At 40.6% G+C, this 24,481-nt stretch overlaps 1 protein-coding gene across 9 annotated transcripts in view; it reads left to right on the top strand.

The window, feature by feature from the left end:
* The window catches only part of LOC135335855 (uncharacterized), a 59,441-nt gene that overhangs the window by 33,921 nt on the left and 1,039 nt on the right, over positions 1–24,481 (top strand). For 5 of the 9 annotated variants that reach the window (XM_064531455.1, XM_064531458.1, XM_064531457.1 and 2 more), the window contains 9 exons: positions 11,774–11,875; positions 11,925–12,029; positions 14,006–14,110; positions 14,160–14,264; positions 15,310–15,411; positions 15,466–15,570; positions 19,440–19,541; positions 19,590–19,694; positions 22,157–24,444. In XM_064531455.1, coding sequence (XP_064387525.1) covers positions 11,774–11,875; positions 11,925–12,029; positions 14,006–14,110; positions 14,160–14,264; positions 15,310–15,411; positions 15,466–15,570; positions 19,440–19,541; positions 19,590–19,694; positions 22,157–24,444 — 3,119 coding nt within the window. The remainder of the gene's footprint in view (positions 1–11,773; positions 11,876–11,924; positions 12,030–14,005; positions 14,111–14,159; positions 14,265–15,309; positions 15,412–15,465; positions 15,571–19,439; positions 19,542–19,589; positions 19,695–22,156; positions 24,445–24,481) is intronic. The other 4 variants (XM_064531454.1, XM_064531456.1, XM_064531460.1 and 1 more) reach the window with 4 other exon arrangements.

The following is a 24,481-nucleotide window of genomic DNA, read 5'->3' as shown; positions in this document are numbered from 1 at the left end:
TCGCCGAATTTCTTGTTTCTTCGCTTTTTCGCGCTTTTCTTTTCCTGGCAATCCTAGCAACGTTCACATTGCAAATGTTTTTTTAGTTTGATTCCCTTTCTTTTTCAGTACAGCAGTATTTTTATACTCTTCAATAATGAAATGTGAAATGCCTAAGAGGAATGTCAAGAAGCAAGAGAAGTTCAAGAAGAGAAGAGAAGACAGGCCATGCAGACTGGAATATAATTATGAACACATAATTCTTATTACAGTGTTCATTTATCTATGCATGTTAAATACTAGAGTGTATACTTCAAAGTGCAAAAGCATGGAGGCCTATGGTAGATCTAGCCAGTAGCATACCTGAGTTGAGAATGGAGAGAAGTTGGAGAAAAGGACTAGACTAGGGACTGTTTGTGTACCGATCGATGTCACAGCCGGTTAACCAGCCACGCCCATCTCATAAGTTGCCATGTGCGTTGCTGTGGCAGTCATTTAAAGATGGCGGAATTGCGTAGGTAAGAAAAGTGGAGCCTGAGAGGTCATCTGCCTCTTGGAAGCGAAAGCAATTCTGAGAAAAACGCCCATGGTCCGGGTTCTAGTCGACTAGAGGCTGTATCTAGAATCTTCTGAACATGTCTGTACAAGGAGGAAATGCTTTCCAAGAATGTTACTTACTAACTTACTTACTTACTTACTTACTTAGTCAGTCAGACAAAACGCGGTGAAATATGAAAATAGTGCAATTTTTCAAATATCAATAGTAATGCATGAGAATATTCATTGACTATAATTTCACACATTTAGACAGATAAAAGGCTAACTAAGCTATCTGTCAACTCAGTTTCTTGCTGTGGTCCTTCCCTGCAGAAATAGAGCAGTCTAAACACGAGTCAAAATTTGTGCAATAATTGAAAACACACACAACTGCACTGTCAATCCTATGTACAACCTACTGGTTGTACTAATCTGGACATGGATATATAAATCAGAGCATGGATATATAAATCTGAGCATGGATATATAAATCTGGAGAATGGATTTATAAATCTGGAGAATGGATTTATAAATCTGAGTATAGATATATAAATCTTGGCATGGATTTATAAATATAGACATGATTTATAAATCTGAGTATAGATATATAATTATATCTGGACATGGATTTATAAATACAGACGTGGATTTATAAATCTGAGCATAGATATATAAATCTTGGCATGGATTTATAAATCTGAGCATAGATATAATATATCTAGGCATAGATATATAAATCTTGGCATAGATTTACAAATACAGACGTGGATTTATAAATACACATATAGATATATCAGGAGCACATTACAGAAGGAGCGTCTTACCTCGAGAATCGCATCTCGTGGAAGTTTGCAAAGCATGACCTTATATGCAAAACCACTAAGTGGGTCTGCGGGCGAGTGCTAATTGAGCTGACGGTGCACTTTTACCAAGCATGGGTCAATAAAAGTGAAAAGCTACAGTTAGCTAGCTAGCTATAGGCCTGGTAGTAAGCTCTCTCTTCTAAGAACCCCAGTAAGACTCCCTACTGCAAAAACAAAACGCCTAGTATGTGTTAGTCTAAGTCTAGCAAACTTTCTCTGTACAAAGTGACTGGATATGCTCCTATTTTAGAACTTTCTGTACCTCACCGATGACAGTCTCTTCCATGATGTATACCAACATCCATCAAAGATCTAGCTATTCATTTTAGCTCTTTCTGGCTCAACCTAGCTCTCCTGCTGCTGCACTACATAGCAAAATCCGTTTATAATGATATTCACAGGCTGACCGCGGTCTGTAATTTAGGTACACAGTACTTACACACTTTTCTTATAAGGCAATGCGGCGTTTAGGAAAGCACACGAGATGCGATTTCCGAACCCATGCACAGTTAGACGCTCCTTCTGTAATGTGCTCCTGGATATAATATAAATACGGCAATTTTTTTAATTTTGAAACATTTGGCACCCCATAGATACGTGCAACTCATGGTATCATTATACGTTATTAAAGTATCTCCACTCGGAGAATAGTTTTGTTCTATAACTATATATAGTTGTAGATCTAAATAGAATTTTTAGGCTTTCGTTATCTTCCACTGCTGTTTTTGTTTTTCATGCACTGTAATAATATGCACTGTGTTGTTTTTGTTTTCATGCAGCGCCAATGATTCTAACTATTCTGGGTCAATTGTCACAAGCATGCATGAAAGCATGTCTTTTACATGTAGCATTTGTCAACTTCGTCCTCCTGACTTCTGCATGTTTCTATCCTGCAGCCATGTTTCAAAATTGTTTACTTCAGTAGACTCTTGGGTCTTTTTGGGAATGATAGTGCACTGTAGCACAAGGTGGAGTCACTAGTTTGTCCATTCCAATGTTGAAGTAAGGCCAATGCAACGGTTTTTTAGCAGAGAAGGAGAAATCATCTAGCTTGTCAGAACAGGACAATAAACCTGTTGCTAAGGCTTGCTGCTTTTATAGATGCACTTCTTGCCTGAGGCAGCCAATGAAAAGTGGGATCTAAATCAGTTAGCACATGTGCATTCAGTGTCTATACGGTTATAGTGTCCCTCCTCCCTCGGGCAAAACCCTCGTGATATGGGACACTTAGTCTATAACACATATATAGATACCTCATGCCCGTGTACTGTCTATAACAAAGAGGGCCCAAACCCCCCCGATTTTTAGCCGTGCAGTGCCGAAATTTGGTTGACCAGAAGCCACACCTCTGGTTAATTACGTCATAACTAGGGATACACTGGAGTGCAAACCTCGCTACGCATGTTTATAGCATCTGGACCTAATAATCGTCACATAAGAAAGCTAGGTGTATGTGCATTCAATCTGGTAAGACGTATAATGGTCAACACACAAGAAAGCTAGATTTAAGTTCGACCGTCCAGGGTCCGGTTTAGCCACTCCTGGCTGTTGCTGAGGTCTAAGACTGTAAGCCGACGTCCCTCAGCATCTGCCAAGACTCCACGCCAAGTATCAAAGCCTATACATGCTCACCGTAGAGCTCCTTTTGCTCGATGTCAACCACCACCACCACCACCACCACTGCCGCCGCCACGGAAAATCTCAATAGAACCCGAACATAACCTCGCTTCGCTCAGAATTAATAGTTGGGCGTGGCCCAATCTTCCAAATACAGGAATATTCCAAACTTTGACCTTTCAATTTTATTACTTAAAAAACTCAATTCCCGTGCATGATTAGTTGGGCGGAGTCCAACCAACGCTGCGCTCTGGGTTGGGTATCAGTACACGTAGCAGTTTTGTTCCACCAGTACTTGAGACAAAGTATGAATATTGTTTAATCTTTAAGTGGCTGACAACCGCATGGCTCAGGGGTGCGATATAAAGAAATCAATTAACTATTTGGATGGCTATTCTAGCTGACTGGATCTAGCTATAGTTGTTTTGGAATTCAAGAAAGACCTCAGACTCTTAGAGAAAGTAGAAGAATACTGTAGCCTGTAATATAAGATTTAGTACAGGCAGAAATAAACTTTTTCATAATAGTTAGACATCTAGCACAAGGAGAGGTACAGCCAGCTATAAGACTACCCCAAGGCTTCTGAGAAGCTTTTCGAAGACCAAAGAAGGCATACATAACACAGGTTTTGTCCAAACTAATGATCTAATCTTATTGGTAGCACAACAAAACTTAAAACAAAGACAAGTCCTTTTAATTAATTAATTAATACATACTGTTCAAGCTTCATTCATAGATGCTAAGATAGACTATGCTTCTTTTCTAGTAGCCTAGATATCCAGCAGGAGCTGTTTCTGCATTCTCCAGAGAAATACAGTGTCCCAGCTCGCCTTGTCAGCTAAATTGAGCTGTAAGGTTTCCACTTGAACGCAGCAATCTGATTGGGCTGCAAATTTATTGCAGTGGGAACAAAACTGCTACATGTACTGATACCCAACCATGAGCGAAGCGTTGGTTGGACTCCGCCCAACTAGTGCATGATTATCAACCTCATGAAGCTCATGAAAGCTCTGATTCTCCTGGCTCTTGTCCAGTCATGCCATAGTGGATACCTATATAGCCACTCAGTGTCTGACAAGTTTCTGAAGAACAGCGGTGGATGACATCTGGTATTGAATGGAATGGAGTTTTTAGAGATCAAACTGTATACTGACAATTTATATTATTATTCCATGACTGAGATCATGCCTTCACACTGTATACTGTGTATGTAGATCTATAAGCTTAATATACTCGTTACTAAATTAATGTTATATAGTTTTGACTTTACCATACATATACTCTTAAACTCACTCGCTAGCTAGCTACTACTGGCTGCGACTCGACTCAGTCTCTTGCATGTATTTACGTTGTAGGTGAATATGTATAGATAGATAATGATTATAATTATATTATATCATGTCATTGTCCTCGTGAGTGTATTGTTTTCATAACACAGTTAATGTACAAATAATTATGATACGTGAATGTCATGTGCATGAACGAACCCAAGTGATAAATAAATAAAAATTAATGTTGCTGATAACATACACTAGATCTATAAGCGCTCAATGTTGTAACAGTCTGGATTAGCTTAACTTAGCTATCACTTTGTCCGTATTAATAATATGACTCAACTGACAATACAGGACAGAACAGGCCAATAAGAACATGTATATAAATAGCTATATACATTACTCATAATCATTATTCATTGATCTCTAAATATAGACTGTTCAGTCATTCCACATCTCCCCTTTAAGTGTAGGTTAGTCTCTCAGGGGGACGGACCATAGTTCCCGTTTGTGAACGAGTCATAATTCTTCTTGGTACTTCTAGATTTAAATCGGATTGTTCGTTCGGATTAGAATCAACTTGTTCGGATTGTTTATTCGGATTAGAATCAAGTTGTTCGGATTGTTCCGTTGTCTCTTGTGTTGGAGCCATTGTAGGGGCTACATTGAGTTGTGTGCGATTGCGTCTCAATTCACCATTTAGAGTCACTATCACGTAGGACCTAGGTGTGTCAACAGATTGTGCCACCTGTCCTTCTAATCTTTGTCCATTTGTTGTGATCCACACATCTGATCCTTCAGATATTTCCACTTGCTCCTTTACCCGGTGTCGGCTATCGAACTCCTTTTTTTGCTTTCCTTTAAAGGAAGTGTTTGCTTTTAGGAAATGGGGTAAATATGGCCACTTGGGGATAAGATGTTCTGTGGTTTGCGGTACAGTCGTTCTTATCTTCCTTCCCATCGACAACTCAGAGGGGGATAGTCCACACCACGGCATTGGTGTCGCTCGATAGGACAAAATTGCTAAGTGAGGATCTTCCGATTTCTTTAGGATGCGTTTTACGGTTTGAACCATACGCTCCACCTGGCCATTGCTCTGTGGGTAGTGGGGACTCCATACGTTTGAGCAAATTGTGTAAACTCATGCGAGGAGAATTGAGGACCATTGTCGCTGCGTACCGTTTCAGGAATTCCGTGTCTAGCAAATATTGCTTTTAGAACCGTTATGATATGAGCAGAGGTAGTTTGAGACAACTTAATACACTCGGGATAGCGAGAATAGTAGTCGACTACTACCAAATACTGCTGACCTTTCAGCTCGAATAAGTCGGTTCCTACCATTTGCCACGGGTAATCTGGTAGAGGTGTAGGAATCAATGGTTCCCTTTTGGGTTTGCATTCCTTTGCACATTCTCGGCAATTTTCGACATATTGTTTGACTTCTGCTGTCACACAAGGCCACCATACAGAAAATTGGGCTCGAAGTCGACTTCTTTCAATTCCTTGATGTCCTTCATGTATATTTTCGAGTGTTTCTTTTCTTAGCTTTAACGGCACCACGATGCGATTATTATACAATAGTAATTGTTTGACCAATGTCAATGAAGCTTTGACTTTCCAGTAGGGTTTGAGCGAACTATCGATACTGTTTCTGCTTGGCCATTTTGTCCTATCGAGCGACACCAATGCCGTGGTGTGGACTATCCCCCTCTGAGTTGTCGATGGGAAGGAAGATAAGATGTTCTGTTCAGTCATTCCACAAATGTAGTCAATACCGATGACAAAGTTATTCCTTGCAATTGTAGATGTACATAGACTACTTGTGTTTTATTAAATCAGTACAACACAGAACGTACTGCACCAGTACTATAAAGCTTCAGTGAGAACACACATACAATACTCCCTTGTCTTACAGCTAATTCCCACCTAATTTTCCACCAGAGTAAATGGAGACTGGGTTTAAATGTTATTCATGGTTTGCAGACAATTACATCATTGGAATATTCCTATATTTAGCTTCACTCCAATCTTCTATTTGCATAAAGAAGCCTATTTTGCTACGAAAGAGAACTATAGTCTATAGATCTAAGCCAGAATAGCTCACAGTGTTTAAAGACCAATTCGTTTTGCTTGCCTACTGGCTATAGCTAACTGCAGAAAGATCTGGAAGAGAAGGGGGTGCTCAGCTAGACAATCAGGTACACTTTGTGTACAATCTCAGATAGAAAGGGGGTGCTTGAGCACCATGATCCCCCCTGGCTACGCCCGTCTAGCTACGCCCCTGGATACGGTCAAGGGCGTATACAGGAGTGCATGCAACTCACCCTATTCTCAGAATCATCCGACTTCGTATTGAGAACTGCCCACAAAAACTCCCACGCGTAACCTTTGACCGCACAAGATCTTTTTTTATATCTGCAGGTACTATAGGTAGCTATAGCTAGCTCGATTGCAGCATGGATAGAACTAGTTCTCAGCAGCAGTATGGCTCGTACTAGCAGTGTCAAAGGCAAAGCATCCAACAGTTGCAACGCCAAGAAGATGAAACCTAGGACAATTAAACCTGTCTTCCTGAGTCTCTGGTACAATACGCCCAGCACTTAACTTCCCACTCGAAGGGGTTGTCTTGGACTAGGACTGGTCATGACACTTCTCTAAAATAATAAGCTTGCCTTGCTAGCTCTGATGTACACGCCAATAATTATAACTATTAACTCCGTAAATAACACCGCCCACTTGTTCCCGTCCGTATACTGGATTCTATTTTTAGTACCTTGTATATCCGGCCTTTGATACGAAGTCAGATGAGTACGTACGGCACATAGTGAGTTGCATGCCCTCTTCTCTGTATACGCCCTTGATACGGTCAGAGATAGAGTAATAGAGGGATTGGCAACGGGAGTAACTCACGTGATCATTTCACATTGATTTCATATTGATTTCCTCTCAACCATCCTTGATGCGCATTATTTCCCGGCACAATGCCCGCGAAATGAAGTAATATTACTTTTAGTTAGTTATTAGTCTCATGAGACTTTAGAATTGCATATAGTAAGGCTACACGTGTCCTGTGCTTTATTTAAGTGAAGTCCAAGCGTGGAAGAATTGACTGTGGTGATCTAGAGCTTGAAAACTAGTTATTATTGGTCTGTGCCCCCTTTTAAGAAGCACTGCCGTAGCCATAATTATGATGTTTTGCCTACAGATCCTGCTTATTTGTGTCTATGTTGACGAACTGGCCTGCATACATTTCCTTGGTTATAATTTCTTTTGTATGTTTTTTACATTTATAACCAAAATGCAATTAATGGAGGCTGTAAAAGACGAGAAAGTGTTATATTAGTTTGTGCCCCTTTTAAGAAGCACTGCTGTAAGCCTATGATGTTTTGCCTACATATCTTGTTTTGTTGTGTCTCTGTTGATCAACTAGGCTGCATAAATTCTTGATTTTGATTTCCTTAAGCATGTTTTTTTTACTTTTAGCTATAAATAGAGGCTACAAAAGATTTAAAAAAAAAGTCGATGACGTAGCGCATCACGGATAGTCACATTTTTTCGACCGTTGCCAATCCCTTTCCTTCCTTTATAATATCTCTGATACGGTAAAGCTGACTGTGTGTGTGTCTGTTCCAGCTGTAACTGCTCAACGGTTGCAATGCGACGAAAACTAACAGCTTCTATAGGCTTCTAGCCACGTTCTCAATTCGTGGATTAGCAAACTAAAGCTCCTTTCTCAAGTTATGGCTAGTTTGACTCACATTGAAGGCTGTTGCAGTCTCTTCAGAATCTTTCATATAGCATCATTATTTTGTTTGCACAAACTTTCTATTCAATTTATGAGTTAGCCTTGCACTAAAGCGCTAGCTTTTTGTTAGCTACAAGAGTCAGAGAGAGCTGCTAAAGAAGCTAGCTATTAAAATTTAGTAGCCATTATTGAACTTGCAAGACACACCCCTTATTCCTGGATGTAATGCGTATGCACGGAAAAAAATACCACGTGTAAGAGAATCCATCTTGAACCCCAGATCCTGGCAGAATCAATTTTCTTCTTTGTTGAGGTCCTGGTAAGCCACAAACCAACCTTTTCTGATAATTCTTTTAGACTGCTTGTTATAGATACTACTTTCTGTGATTGAATTCTGCTTATATTACAGACTACTGACCATATAATTATGCCTTTGACAAAGGTTTGCTTCCACTGTTTGGCTACAGGCCATTCAGTATGCACTATTAACTGTGGACACCTCTTTCTTGTGAAACAATCAAAGCACATTGCAAATTATTTACCTCTTCTATAACACTGTAATACTTTTGAGCGAAAGCAAAAACATGGCGAGAGGCATTAGCAAGTGCACACTTGCAACACTCGTTACTGAAGCAATTTGTTGAAAAGAAACAAGATTACTACTGAGTCAATATCTGGCATATTGCACTCTTGCTTATGCAATTAATTGCATTCTTCAGCTCATACCGTATAGCGGGTAATTTTCAGGGGACAAAATATTCGTGGTTCAGCAATATCGAGACATTTCGTGGGTAATATTTTCGTGGTTGGAGCTTGCACTGCAGGTAAAGGTAGGCAAGGTCGCTTCATTCGTGGGTAAAATATTCGTGGTCAGACTTCCAACCACGAAAACCACGAATATTTTGCTCCACGAAAATTACACGCTATACGGTAGATTGCAAACTCAAAGAGTGGGTAATGATCGACGATGATTGTTGTTAAAAACGATCGATGCCAAAAGTTCAAGTCTAAAATTAATGCAGAGCCTTGCAGCTCTCTTCTCACTCTTGCAGCTACTAATAGCTAGCGTTATAGTGCTGAGCTAACTACTAAGTAGAGTAGCAACACTCGGTAAACAAGTTTGGCTACGTGCTCTTCCTCTTCTATATATGGCTTTACCGTATCCCTCGTGCGGCTATGCCTCAAGGCATAATCATTCTGTAACACTCTAACACGAAACACGAAAAGCAAATACATGGCGAGAGGCATTAGCAACCGAAATTTGGTTACCCGGAAGCTACGCCCCTCATAAGTAGCGTCACAATTACTTATCTGGGCGTGGCCCAATCTTCTATTTGCAATTACAATCGGTATCTATTTTTTTCTTGTTCTTTGTCACAGTTCAATAAGAACACAGCTAGGCCACAGACTTGTGATAAGTATTATCATAGATAGAAGAGAAAGGGATTGGCAACGGGGGCAGTTCACGTGATGCTTTTACATTGAATGTACACAGATGGGCCTGAAACCATCCGTGTTTCGCCCTAAAACTTCCACGAAAACCCGAGAAACTTATTGTGTCTAATGCCTACTTCTCAAAGACCCCTCCAACACTTAAACACATGCCTCCTGATGGTAGGTAATCATTTAAAATATAATCTTGATTTTCATGAAGTAGCTAGAGGTACAAAGAGCCTCTGTCAGAGGCTTTTTCATGCTTGTGTTCCTATAGCACCTATGATATAGCTAAGGTTGTGTTACTAAGTAGTGTGCTATGTCCCAAATCGCTACACAAATGAGGTGATTCAGAAGTTGATGTTTAGCAGTAGAACTGCTTGTAGAATTTTTTTACAGACAGCAAAAAAAATTCTCATGAATTATTTATGTTTAGACTCACGTTAGAAGTAAGCCTCGAGGCGAAATACGGGTGGTACCGGAAGTGCACTCCGTTGCCAATCCCTTTCTCTTCTATCTATGGTATTATCAAGAGTGCATAAGAAGAGAAGAGTGTCGAACAACTGATACTTCTACACAAACACTGCACAAAGTAACGTGACATCCTGTCAATTGCACGTGAGCAACTCGCAATTGATGACGTTTGCGCATAATTACGCAACGCACAGAATTTGTTAATAGTGAGTAAAGAGTGCAAGTAAAGAGGATCAACTCGACTATTGTCTCTATTTAGATGATTTTTGTGAAGAGATCGTCTCCTATCAGTGTGCAGTGAGCAGCTCCATGAGCTCTGAACGTTGAACGCGAACGACTAGCTAGAAATTGTTCGATTACCACACCGTCACGGTTAACATTTACTAGGAGATTACTAGTAAGTTTACAATACTTTATCACGTGCGAGTCATGTTACTTTGTGCACAGTGTTTGTGTAGAAGTATCAGTACTTCGACACTCTTCTCTTCTTATGCACTCTTGGTATTATTGTACAGACTTGTAATAATCTCAGTATTGCATCCATAGTATTAATAATATGGATCGATTATTACAAGTCTTTCAGCCCTTGTTTCCCCTTGTTTCTTTGTGCAATAATACTATTATTGCACAAAGAAACAAGGACTGCAGGCCTGAAAGGGCCGGGCATACATCAGATCTGGAGCTCACGCAGTTAGCATACCCCATGTTGGCATTGCAAGTCTTGGATGTCCTAGGAACGGTAATATTAAGCTCCACCCATGCATGCAGGAAGTCAATAGCTGACCCTGACAGAGCAAGCTTGTCCACAATGCTTTCTTTTTACTTTCTGATAGTTTGAACGTGAGTTACCATGGTAGAGGAGTAAATGCGCACTTATAGCTAGCCAATCACATACGATATATAACACTCATCAGTGGCGGATCTAGTGGGGAGTTTTGGGGGCTTGAGCACCACCCTGGCCTTGATGAAAAGCCTGAAGAATAGAATCTAGAGCTAGCTATCAACTCACTGCATGCACTGGATAGCACGTAGCTCTACGGTTACATTATTATGGCCATGAACAATTATTGATGAGTCATGCAGGAAACACAGTCATTGTTAGTAAAATATTTTAGCTCCCCCCTATCAAGAATCCTGGATCCGCCACTGCTCATACTATGGTTGCTAGGGATTTATGGTAACGTAAACCACACCTCGTGCTTGGTGGGTTTACTGCCATAAATCCCTAGAGCATGGTATCTAATAATAGGGTAAGCTAGAAAGGACCCCTTTTCTGGATCTCAGGTTGGAATGCACATTTGGTGGCGAAGTCCATGCAATGACGTACTAGACACTAAGTATAACTAAACGTATACTGTACGTGCATGTGCATGGGTATTGACTATCAAAGCTGTCGTAATCACAAAAATAGCTCCATATTATATTTTAATATAGCTATTAAATTTTAGCTAGCACACTGGTATAGAGCTATAGATCTATGGCCAGTTAAGTTTTGATTTCAATGAAGCTTATGCATGCACTACGTTGTGTCAAATGAGCATCAAGTTCAAGCTGTCACACACCTGTGTGAAGGAAGAGACGTTTTTTTCTATCCCATGCCTATTTTCCGTTAAATCAGCCTGGGAACGAGGCTATTCGTAGCCCATGCATGCATGTAAATAATTTGTAGACTTGTCCATTTAAAATGTATACCGTTTGGGTACCCCATAATGTTTTCACAGTCGAAGCAACAAATTCTATAGAGCTACAGAGGCAATTGACTCCAGTGTTCTTCAGATTAAGTAGTGCTGAACCTCATTCGAACCATTGCAAACATCATCTTGCTTTCCACAATTTGTTTGTATACACAGTTGCAGTGAATGAGGCTGGAGATACTCCTCTCTCCCTTGAGTGTTCCCGTGGTGACCTGAAGATGGTCAAGGCTCTCATGAACAAGGATGTTGATCCAAATAGTAAGTGTTTATCAGTAGCTGTTATTTTGTTGATGGTGGTTTTCCACAGAGCCTGTTAACAAGGCTGGTGACACCCCACTCTCTCTAGCATATAAAGGTGGACACTGGAAATTGGCCAAGTATTTCGTCATCACTCATCACTGTGGTATAAAAAGTAAATCATTTTCAAATTGTTAATTGTACAGCCTTTTCAAAGCGCAAAGCTCCAAGATTTATTTGCAGCAAGAAATTACTAGTACTCATATATAGAACATACATAAAAATAGTTGGCAATCTAAACCTACCAAGGAAGACTACCTCTATATAATAGCCAAAAGGCTGTGTTCCCCGATGGTGTCCGTTTTATGGAGGTTCTGCTGTATCAGAGCATAAGTCCACTGTCAAACTCCTGTGTGAAGGAAGGGGCGTTTTTGTGTTGTTCCCTACATGGCTTGGAGTCTCTGCATGTGCTACCAGTGGTTACCCTTTATGATTCTGAATAGGAGTTCAAGGAGGAGTATATCTAACTATGGCAGTTGTAGTACAGACCACGTTACGGTAAAGTATGTCATCCTACGTCACTCTCAAACCGTATTTTAAGTGGCCAGGTGCGTAGGTATAGTGGTTAATTAGTAAAAATGATATCAGTATACGCACGTACACTGTGATTTGTACCTCCAGCCCAGTTTACACAACTACAAGTGTTAGTGATGTATTCAGTCCTAGATGTAGAATGGAATGTGCGTGGGAGTTGGATACTCCTCTTAATGTCCTGATATCAGGAATAGTATCAAGAGTATTATTGTATACCGTATAGCGAGTAATTTTGTTCAACTTGAAACGTGAGTAAAAAATTTCATTTGAAATCACTGCTTGGACTGCATTGCATTCCGATAAACCACGCCTATGTTTTCATGGGGGAAAAATTTCGTGGAGGTCAACTTGCCGAGCAAATACCAAATGTTTTACCCCTCAAAAATTACACACTATATAATTATACGGTACTATAATATTATATTATCTTTCGTGTCATTTCTCGATACTTGTACAGCATACCGTATTATATGCTTGTCGCGGCTACATAATCGTTAGACAATGTTTTAGGAAGTTTCTACATGATTTAGAAGCCCAAAGGGTTGGTTGTAGTATCCCGAACGTAGTGACGGTTCTACTAGCCCTGGGGGCTTCTATATCATGTGGAACTTCGCAGTGTCTAAGCATTTTAGATCATAATTTATAGCAACCATGGGTAATCTAGCCAATCAGATTTAAATGTTCTTATCTAATTTTTGATACATAAGTGAAATACATGATTTTCTAAATAAGTACATCATTTTATACGTTGGATAGAACACTTCCTTTAGCCAATCAGATTGCAGTATTTATGGTTAACATAAAATAATGTTTCATTTTGCTGGCAGAGGAGGCTACAATTCGAGAGAGGCCATTGTTCAAGAGAGGTGTTTTAGCTCTAGCTAATTCAACAGCGTTTAGTTTGTCATAAAAAAAATTTAATTTTCACGTGCAAAAACTCGAACTCTGCCATGAAAAAGCTTTTGTGAAGCAAAAGAAGCTGCTACCTAGCTACGCGTACATGTAGCTAGCTGCTTAGCTGCTAGTATTAAGCAAAAGAGGCTACTATTTGAGAGCATCCTTTACACAAGAACGGCCTCTGATCAAGTATATAATTATACGGTATTTAGAGTACAGTTACAATCGTTATAGACACACCTAGATACAGTCCTATTTTCGGTTAAATCGGCCTGGGAACAAGGCTAATCGGCTAAGGCTAGCCCATACATGCATGTAAATATTTGTAGACCTTTCATCAGTTGATTGTCACTTAAAATGTAGACCTTTTGGGTACCCTATATAGAATGTTTTCACAGTCGAAGTAGCAATTACCTAGTAAGCACAAGTTCTATATAGAGCTACAGAGGCAATTGACTCCAGTATTTTCTTCAGATTAAAGCTCATAAATCAGAGTGCTATATACCCCACTTTTGTATCATAGCAACTGGGTGGGGTTTAACTACCCGCATTCCTCATAAACTCCCTTGCCTTGAGGGCAAACTGTACTATAAATCTACAACCAAAAGCAACCCAACAAAAACTCAAAAGCGAGAAGCTAGACACATGTTGTATTCATAGTTGCAGTGAATAAGGCTGGAGACACTCCTCTCTCCCTTGAGTGTTCCCGTGGTGACCTGAAGATGGTCAAGGCTCTTATCAAAAACATACACATTGATCCAAATGGTATGTTTATATCAGTGACTGTTACTTTGTTGATGGTGGTCTTCCACAGAGCCTGTTAACAAGGCTGGTGACACCCCACTCTCTCTGGCATATAAAGGTAGACACTGGAAACTGGTCAAGTATCTCGTCATTACTCATCACTGTCATACAAAAAGTAAATCACTTTGTTAATAGGTTCTGTACAAAGTCTAAGAAGGCACGGTGTATGAATATCTGAAACATTGTACATTGTATGTAATAATAGGGTTGTGCTAAGGGAGAAAAGACCCCTTTTCTGGATCTCTGCCAAGACAATATAATTATGGAGTCATTTTAGTGATGACTATGATCCCAGCAATTAAATGTTGCCAATTAAAAGAGCTCTGTGGTTAATTACATTCCTTATTATCCGTGATGAATATAATTTGCATCAAAGATAGTATCCTAGCCCTATCCTCGTCGCCAGGCTGATGTTTCAATTCTAGGTCGAAAGGTAGGCGTCTGGAGAAGATTACGCGTGGGTGGAATTCGCACTTTTTTGGCGAATTCCATGCAATGACTATATAACTATAAACGTATACTGTACGTGTGGGTATTGACAAAGCTGTCGTAATCATAGAAATAGCTCCATGTTATATTTTATATCTTAGACGAAAGCTATTTATAGCTAGCGCAGTGGTATAGCTATAGATCTATGGCCAGTTAAGTTTGATTGAAGCTTATGCACTGCATTGTATCAAAATAATGAGCATCAAGTTCAAGCTTTTTTGTGATTGAAGGGACGTTTTTGTGTAGTTCCCTACAAGGTTGAAGTTTCTGTGCTACCAGTTGCTGCATGCCCTTTGTGATCGACTACAAGCTTGTTTAGCTATGGATATCAGGAATAATAATTATCAGGAGTATATAATCGTTAGAAATCTATCCCAGGCCTATTTTCCATAAAATGGCCTGAGAACGAGTAGCCCATGCATGCATGCATGTATAAATATTTTGCTGGATAGATTAGACCTTACTTAAAATGTAGACCTTTTGGGTACCCCATAAGAATGTTTTCACAGTCAAAGCAGCAAGTAATCACATTATAATATCAAGGTCTATATAGAGCTACAGAGGCAATTGACTCCCGTATTCTTTAGCTCATAAATTAGAGTAGTATATAGTGCTCATTCAAACCATTGCCAAACATCATCGTGCTTTCTACAATTTGCTTGTATTATTAGTTGCAGTGAATGAGGCTGGAGACACTCCTCTCTCCCTTGAGTGTTCCCGTGGTGACCTGGAGATGGTCAAGGCTCTCATCAACAAGGATGTTGATCCAAATAGTAAGTGTTTATCAGTAGCGAGTCTGTTATGCTATTGATGGTGGTCTTCCACAGAGCCAGTCAACAAAGCTGGTGACACCCCTCTCTCTCTGGCATATAACGGCAGACACTGGGAAGTGGCCAAGTATCTCGTCATCACTCATCACTGTGATACAGAATGTATGTTAATAGGTTCTGTACAAAGAAGGCACAGTGTACGAATACCTGAAACATGGTATGTAATAAAAATGGTTGAGCTAAGTTAAGGAGAAATTACCCCTCTTCTGGATCTCAGCCAATTTAAGACAATATGGAGTTATTTTAGTGATAACAATCCTAAATTTTGCCAATTAAAAGAGTAGCCTCGTCCCAGGCCTTACTTTTTCTTGCTGTTGTCATTGTTCATCCATAAATAGAAGGTAGCAAAAAAGAATAGACAAAGTGAGGCAGCAAAGAATGAAATGAGCGTACAGTTAAGAAAAAGTAAGGCCTGGTTTGGGATCCACAAGGATTTTTATGAACGTGGGCTATATGTAGCCCACAATCATAACATAAGGTATTTCTCCCACGCATTCAGACTGTACTGTACTGTACTGTACTGTACTGAGCTAGTTACTGAGACAACCACCAACCATGCAAGCTGTGCTGCAAGTCAGATCAGGGAACGTGGCTAGCTCTGGTGGCAGTTAGTAGCTACCTGCTACTGCATGCTAGATGATAATGATGACTATAAGCTATTAGTTTAGATTTAGCATTTAGAAAGACACAAGAAAGATAGATGGTGATAGTCTGAACACACGATCTAGACTAGTAGATCTAGCTAAGCCCAAGGTAAGTGCTTGCAAACTTCCAATTCCAAGCCCATGTCCAGCTTGCTGCATGTGAAGTTTTATAGTCATAAATCTCTACATGCGTGGGCAGTCTAACATCTTTAGCACTGCATGCCCACGCTCATTTTCACCCTTCTACCACCCTTCTACCACCCTTCTACCCTCACGCGACTTCCTGATACAGGCTCTCCTTTTTCCTAACTCTACGTCTATTTCTTTCTTTATTCCTCCAATTAATACCGTATTTTATCTCATTGAATGTTCGATTAATACTATGATATTATGCAGGCACTCGTGCAGTTACTGGCACAGACTCGTGACAATCTTCAGTATCCATGGGATAATGCATTTATTGCTTGGCAACCAAAATGCAGGTTGAATCTGCGCATGCGCAACATGCGGTTGCTTTATCAACCAGAAGAATGCGTAGCAACAAAATTGAGTTCTCCCAGTTGAAGACGAGTTTAAGAGAAAGAAAACAGCTAGAAAGACAAAGAAATAACACTCTAGAACACCAAAAGAGCTTGCAAAAGGCTACTTAAAGATTTTGTAGAGAACAGACAAAAAAAAAAGACAAGAAAAACGTTGACAACCAGCAACCCGTTTTGAAAATGGATAGTTCTGAAGGATAAACAGCATGTGCTTGCTTTCTATCATGCTCTAGTGTATCAGAAGAGGAAACATGCGCCGCTATAACTGAAGAAAAGTGTAATAACCGTTTTTGAAGCCAAAACGACTTTATACAAGCCTGAACAGGCTTATATGGTGGTGCAGTACACTTCTACATGTGCAATACTCCGCTCAAAGCACTCACTCCCAACACTTATGCCTGTTTGATGCATTAAATATGAACACTGACAACTTCCTGACCCTCAGCTTCACTGCAAAAAGAGCACAGAAGTGAAACAGAGCATCAGAAAACAGGAAACGAGACTGATAAACATTGCAATGCATGATTATAAGTGTGTAAACTATGTTTTTCTTGTTCTCTCACTGCTGAAAACCAAATAAGAATCACTTCCTAGTGTGCAATAACAAGTGTGCAATAATACACTTCCGGGTGTACGATATGGAAAAATATCTGCACAGTTGGTGATGAGTCGCATTCTGTGCAATTTGAATGTAAAACGCTGATGTCAGCACTTATTAAAAAGCTGTTTTATCTTAGTGATAAGAACAGAAAAAGAAAAAGGAGATCCTGTGTAGGAGAGCCTGTGTAGAGGCTATTAAAAGAGCTCTGTGGTTAATTACATTCCATGGTAAAACTATTCCATGTGATGAATATGATTTGTATCGAAGAGAGTATACTAGCCCTTATGGCAAGCCAAACCTATCAAAACTACCTCATCTAAAATCCAACGTGAATCCTTATATGACTTCGTGATATAGTAATTTAGGATAGGATATACCATCGTGGACAATGTCATAAAATCACGTTGTGTCATACCATCTTAAATCACGTCGTGATATAGTAATTACGATGTCATAATTATACCATCATAAATCACGTCGTCATAATCATTACACCATCGTAAATCACGTCGTCATACCATCTTAAATCTATATAGTAATTAAGATGTCATTATTATACCATCATAAATCACGTCGTCATAACCATTATACACCATCGTAAATCATAATCAAGCCCTTCCACAAGGAGGGCGGCTGATTCATGAGTCTATTCACGCATGTGCATGACTTCGTGGCAAACGTTGCAGTCAGACTCTTCTCAATGCCATAACAAATTCTTGATTTAACAAGCAATATTTCTCTTTTTGAACAAATAACATCGTCTCCATGCTATAGGCCAAGTTAGTAAGAACGCAGTAAGAAACAACAGGGGGTTATCTTAGATATTAAACACTCAATGGAGATTAATTCACTGACTGCCACGTGTGCCACATGCATGAATAGACTCATGAATCAGAATTGTGACTGTGCCGCAAGGTACAACACATCTGAATATACATTTACATGTGGAGATATGAACATCTTGCATATGCATGATGGGCACATTAAGTGGTAAGTACATGTAGGTTGTCAGAGTTAAAGTTTTGTGTTCAAAGTACTCTCATGCAGAAGTAGTAATAGAGAGTATTTTTGATTAGAGTTAGTGGAGTTGCAGGTATTCGTGGTAGGCATCGAGTTCCATAATCTTGCAATACGATTGAGGTAGAAGTGTCTACTTGCGCTGTAGTGTTTGGCTTTGACAATGAGTTTGTTGTTGCAACTGCATGAAGCGGGTGCGACCAGCAACAAATTTGACATGGTCTTTTACGTTAAAGTTGTCTTATGGTTCCTTCAACTAGAAACATTATCTTGAATTTCAAACCAGTATATATACATTAGTGGTAGTAGGTTCAATTTGGACAGCCTCGATCTTTACGAACTTGAATAATCGTTGAGTTGGTCGCTCTCCTCTGGATTCTCTCCAGTTTTAGAATGTCCTTGATCAAATTTGGTCTCCAGACTTGGGAGCAGTAGGTGACTTGGGATTGAACTAGCCTTATGTATATTGACTTCTTTGTACTGGTTTCTGATTGGTTTGAAATGCGTCGGATGAGGTTAAGAGCTCGGTAGGCCTTAGACGATATGAGGTCATAATGCAGTGACCGGGAAAGGTTGCTGGCTATGCACAAGCCTAGGTCTTTTCTTTTGTAGCAAAGTTGAGGTGAGAATTGCAGTGGTGGATCTAGGAAAGTAGTAGGTAGGTGCTGAGCAAGAGAGACAAGGAACATCCCGCGCGAAAATCGAGGGTTACGCCCTTTTGCGTCATTTCTGGTGGGTGCGGTATCAATGTGACATAAATATTGTCAAGTGGTTTACCACAACTGTAGTGGTTCCGGTAAGCCACGCCTATACGTTAAAATTTCATGGAGATTAGCTTGCCCACGAAAATAACGGATATTTATCCCACGAAAATTACCCGCATGTAGCTATAATCTACGTGTATCAGTCAAATCAGTTGAGAAAAAGCCTCTTACATACATCAGGAGTGCATATACATGTATGTATATCCATTTTGATCTAGCACTTGGTACAGTTCAGACAGGAGATTACATATACACAAAATGCATGTATACAATTATTAAGCACAAGTTCTATCTCTAGAGCTATACAGAGGCAATTGACTCCAGAGTAGTATATTACTGCATGAACCTCATTCGAACCATTGCCAAACATCATCGTGCTTTCCATAATTTGCTTGTATTCACACAGTTGCAGTGAATGAGGCTGGAGACACTCCACTCTCCCTTGAGTTTTCCCGTGGTGACCTGGAGATGGTCAAGGCTCTCATGAACAAGGATGTTGATCCAAATAGTAAGTGTTTATCAGTGACTGTTATGTTGTTGATGGCGGTCTTCACAGAGCCAGTCAACAAGGCTGGTGACACCCCACTCTTTCTGGCCTTCAGAGGTAGACACTGGGAAGTAGTCAAGTATCTCGCTATCATCCATCACTGTGATACAAAAAGTAAATTCCTTAACTTTCTAACCAGTTGATTTTATTCCGCTGCGTTTGGCGTTTAATTTTGGGGTTCTGTAAAATTTACAGAACCCCAAAATTAAACGCCAAACGCAGCGGAATAAAATCTAATTAATCGGAATTAAAAAATTAATGTGCATATAATTATCATGATAATGATCATGAAAGTGCTAATAGTAGAGGGTTGAGCTGGATTGAGGAGAAAGGGCCCCTCTTCTGGATCTCAGCCAAGACACTTGATCGAGTTATTTTAGTGATGACATTAATTTTGTGAATATAATTATTATCGGCAAATCGTTGTAGCTTTCAGCACTAGCTGAATTGGTCAATTGTATTCTTGGTTAGTACTGGATGTAAGAACCACGAAATAAGCTGTGTCAGCGTTTTAACCTATATAGCATTATTCTATAGTATCTATAGTGTCCAATAGTGTCCAATAGTGTCTATCAACGCTATTTAGTAGTGCCCCATGGTGTACTATAGTATCTACGGTGTTCTACAGTTTCTCAGTGGCGTTCAGTAGTGCCCGTGGTGTCCTATAGTGTCTATGGTGTCCTACAGTTCTCAGTGGTGTTTTGTAGTGCCTGTGGTGTCTATGGTGTCCTATAGTGTCTATGGTGCCCCATAATGTCCTACAGTTTCTCAGTGGTGTCCTGTAGTGCCTGTGGTGTCTATGGTGTCCTACAGTTTCTCAGTGGTGTTCAGTAGTGCCCGTGGTGTCTGTGGTGTCCCATAGTGTCTATGGTGTCCAACAGTTTCTCAGTGGTGTTCAGTAGTGCCCGTGGTGTCTGTGGTGTCCCATAGTGTCTATGGTGTCCAACAGTTTCTCAGTGGTGTTTTGTAGTGCCTGTGGTATACATGTCTATGGTGTCCTATAGTGTCTATGATGCCCCATCATGTCCTACAGTTTCTCAGTGGTGTCCTGTAGTGCCGGTGGTGTCTACGGTTTTCTCATTGGTGTTCAGTAGTGCCCGTGGTATCTATGGTGTCCTATAGTGTTTATATAGTGTCCTACAGTGGTGTTCTGTAGTGCCCGTGGTGTCTATTGTGTCCAACAGTTTCTCAGTGGTGTCCTGTGGTGTCTGTGGTGTCTATGGTGTCCCATAGTGTCTACATATGGTGCCCAACAGTTTCTCAGTGGTGTCCTGTAGTTCCCGTGGTGTCCTATAGTGTCTATGGTGTCCTACAGTTTCTCATTGGTGTACAGTAGTGCCCGTGGTGTCTATGGTGTCCTACAGTTTCTCAGTGGTGTTCTGTAGTGCCCGTGGTGTCTGTGGTGTCCCATAGTGCCCAACAGTTTCTCAGTGGTGTCCTGTAGTTCCCGTGGTGTCCTATAGTGTCCTACAGTTTCTCATTGGTGTTCAGTAGTGCCCGTGGTGTCTGTGGTGTCCTATACAGTTTATCAGTGGTGATCGGTAGTGCCCGTGGTGTCTATGGTGTCCAACAGTTTCTCAGTGGTGTTTTGTAGTGCCTGTGGTGTTTATGGTGTCCGACAGGTTCTCAGTGGTGTTCAGTAGTGCCTGTGACACCACGGGCACTACAAAACGCCACTGAGAAACTGTAGGACACCATAGACACCACGGGCACTACAGAACACCACTGAGAAACTGTTGGACACCATAGACACCACGGGCACTACTGAACGCCACTGATAAACTGTAGGACACCATAGACACTATAGGACACCATATAGACACCACTGAACAACTGTTGACATCATTCTAGATATTAAACGACACTATTGGACACTATTGGTCACTACACAAGACACCATATTGGACACTATAGATACTATAGAATAATAATATGCTGACACAGCTTATTTCGTGGTTCTTACATCCAGTACCAACCGTATTCTTTGGTAAAATTGTAATCTTGATTTGCATCGATTGTTGATTGTGTTTTGGAATCCGGATTAGGTTTAAACCGCGGATTCCAACCCAGATTAAAGGCCTGCATGGTGTAAACGAGGCTAGAGGCAATTGACTCCTGTTTAGTTCCAGTGTGTGCACAATTGACTCCTTCATATTAATTTTGCTTTGGAGCTCATTGCCAACTCAATCTGCTTTCATGCACCAAGTACCGCCAACCCATATCTTGTTTACGTTTTTTTCCATACTCTTCACATCGTTTTGTTATGCATGTATGTATATGAATGGAGGTCATGTTGATCAAATTAATACCTTACAAAATTGGTTCTATAGTGTCATAATGATGTATCTACCATATAGCGGGTTATTTTGGAGGCACTATATACATTTCGAGGATAGCGGTTCATATGACATATGACCACACCCCACAGTAGAGAGGTTTCAATACCGGATGTAAACCAATTTTCAAGGCACTAAATTTTCGTGTTCCTCAAAAACCTCGAAATAACCAGCTATACGGTATTACAGTATGAATCGAAGTTGGGTTAGCCTGAGTAATTAACTTCTGTACTATTCTAGGTTTCCTCTTACTAGCAGTGAAGTACGGGCCTGCTTCAAGAGTGGAGTTTCTACTGGCAGAATGCCACAGTGATCCGAATGTGATTGACAAAGAAGGCAAGACACCTCTCGATTTGTCCAACGACCCTAATATCATAAAGCTCCTCTTGAAACATGGAGCCAAGGTCGCCAATGTCTACAAGGAACACAGCAAGCTCATTGGAAAGCTCTCCTCCGAGCGACCCCCACACCTTCCTTTGTTTGTGCTCCTCACTGGTGACGGTGGCGTGGGGAAGAGCACTCTGTTGAAGTCCATTCTGACCCCAAAAGGGTTTTGGTCTAAACTACTACAGAAGGCAAGACCTGTAGATGGCGTCGATACAAGGACAGTGGGGATTATACCGTACGAAGTATACACAAAAGAGTTTGGGAGAATCATTTATTTTGATTTTGCTGGTCAGAAAGAGTTTTACACGAGCCACTGTGCCATTCTTGAGAATGCTGTTCAAACCTCACCACCCATCATTATTCTATGTGCCAAGCTTGTAGAAAGTGAGCAGGCAATTATTGATTCCATGATTCATTGGTTGACCCTCGTCCAAAATCAGTGCACCAATCTGAAAGACAAAGCACACGTGATAGTAGTTGGTAGCCATGCCGACCAGGTGAAGGAAATGGGAGAAGATCCACGAGCCAAAGAGAGCATTTTTGCCCCCATTATCAAGCAATTCCCTAAGTTTGAGTTCACAGAGTTCATTCCAATGGATTGCCGCTTTGCTGATTCAGTTGATATGAAAAAAGCGAAAAGACAGATCCAGAAAAGCTCCGCTATTCTCCGCTCTCCAGAAACTATCAGCCTGAATGCTCATACCTTTTATATTTACCTTGTCGAAAGCTTCAAAGACGACCTCGCTTTGTTGTTGGGAAAAGTACACGAAAAAATTAAGAGCGACCTTAACGAGGATCTGTCAAAACGCACCCAAGATATTCTTTCTTTTATACCCAGCACCATCTCTCACCTTGTAGAGATTTGTGACCAACTGCATAAAAGAGGTCTCCTCTTGTTTCTCCGTAATGACAGCTCTCCAGAGAAGTCTTTCTTAGTGATTGACCAAGCAACACTTCTTTCCACAGTCACTGGGACCGTGTTTGCTCCTGAAAGTTTCCGCCAACACTGCAAGCTAGCTTCAAGCACTGGTGTGGTGCCTTTGTCGAAATTTAGCAAAGCATTTAATGGCTTCGACATAGAGATGTTGATTGCCTTCATGTCCCATTTAGAGCTGTGTTTTGAAATCATAGACAAGAAAGTCTTGGATTTCATTTCGAAAGAGATTGCTTCTTCCACTGACAGAGATGCTTCTGTTTCTGAGTCTGACACTCGATACCTCTTCTTTCCAGGGCTCATTCGAATCGAGACTCCAGATCAAGTTTGGAAACACGCTCAAAGTATCAAGTACCACTTTGGTTGGATATTTGAAACATCTCAAGACACAGAGTTTTATGATCCTCGTTGCCTTCAAGTCCTCATTCTGAGGATAGTGTTCACGTTCCGACTTGCCCCTGCTAGAAAAATATTGCTCAATATTCCTTCCCTGCAGAGATTCTGCTCTGTGTGGAAGAGTGGAATTTGCTGGTGCAACGATGATGGGATCACCGCACACCTCGAGCTTGCTGAAAATGGTCGATCTCTTGTTATCAAAATGCGCTCTGACACAGTTCGACCTGAAGGTCTGATTCATCGCTCCAGAATTGTGAGCACAATCCGTGAAACTGTTGAAAGTTTTGGGCGAAATGTGAATGTGATTGAATCGATAATTGATCCAAATGAAGTTGTCAAGCATCCTCTGAAAAATTCCTCTGACCTCCCATTAGTCGACATCAAAGATATTGCAGCAGCTGTCTCCTCCAACAAAAGCACTATCAAGTCGACACAACAAGTTGGCCTCACCTTCGAGCACCTCTTTCAGTTTGAGCCGTATGCTGGCCTGGATCAAGCCACCATACAGTGTATCCACAGTAACAAGAATGTTAAAAAAAATGAGAAAATCTCCAGAGCTTTTATTTCCCATTTTGCCGAACTAGTTGCCAATTCAGACAATGAAACTCCTGATCAAGTAGCTCGAAACAGTCGCATGTACAGAAGAATCCTAAGCCAATTTCAAGCTTTAGTTGTCAACATTCAGTCGGTTAGTCCCAGACAGGAGGTGGTCCAGGCCCTTGAGAGGTGGAGGAGTGAGACTGAGGGAACTTACAGCTGTCTGAGGGACACTCTCAACAAGTACAGCGTCTTCACTGGGAGAAACCCTCTGGTGAGTGGAATTCAACTAGCTTATGTATAATTACTTT

The sequence above is a fragment of the Halichondria panicea genome, chromosome 5, assembly GCF_963675165.1.
Source record: "Halichondria panicea chromosome 5, odHalPani1.1, whole genome shotgun sequence".
NCBI classification, from domain to species: domain Eukaryota; kingdom Metazoa; phylum Porifera; class Demospongiae; order Suberitida; family Halichondriidae; genus Halichondria; species Halichondria panicea.
Note: the sequence above shows the minus strand (reverse complement) of the source record. Positions and strands in the feature narration are given on the sequence as shown.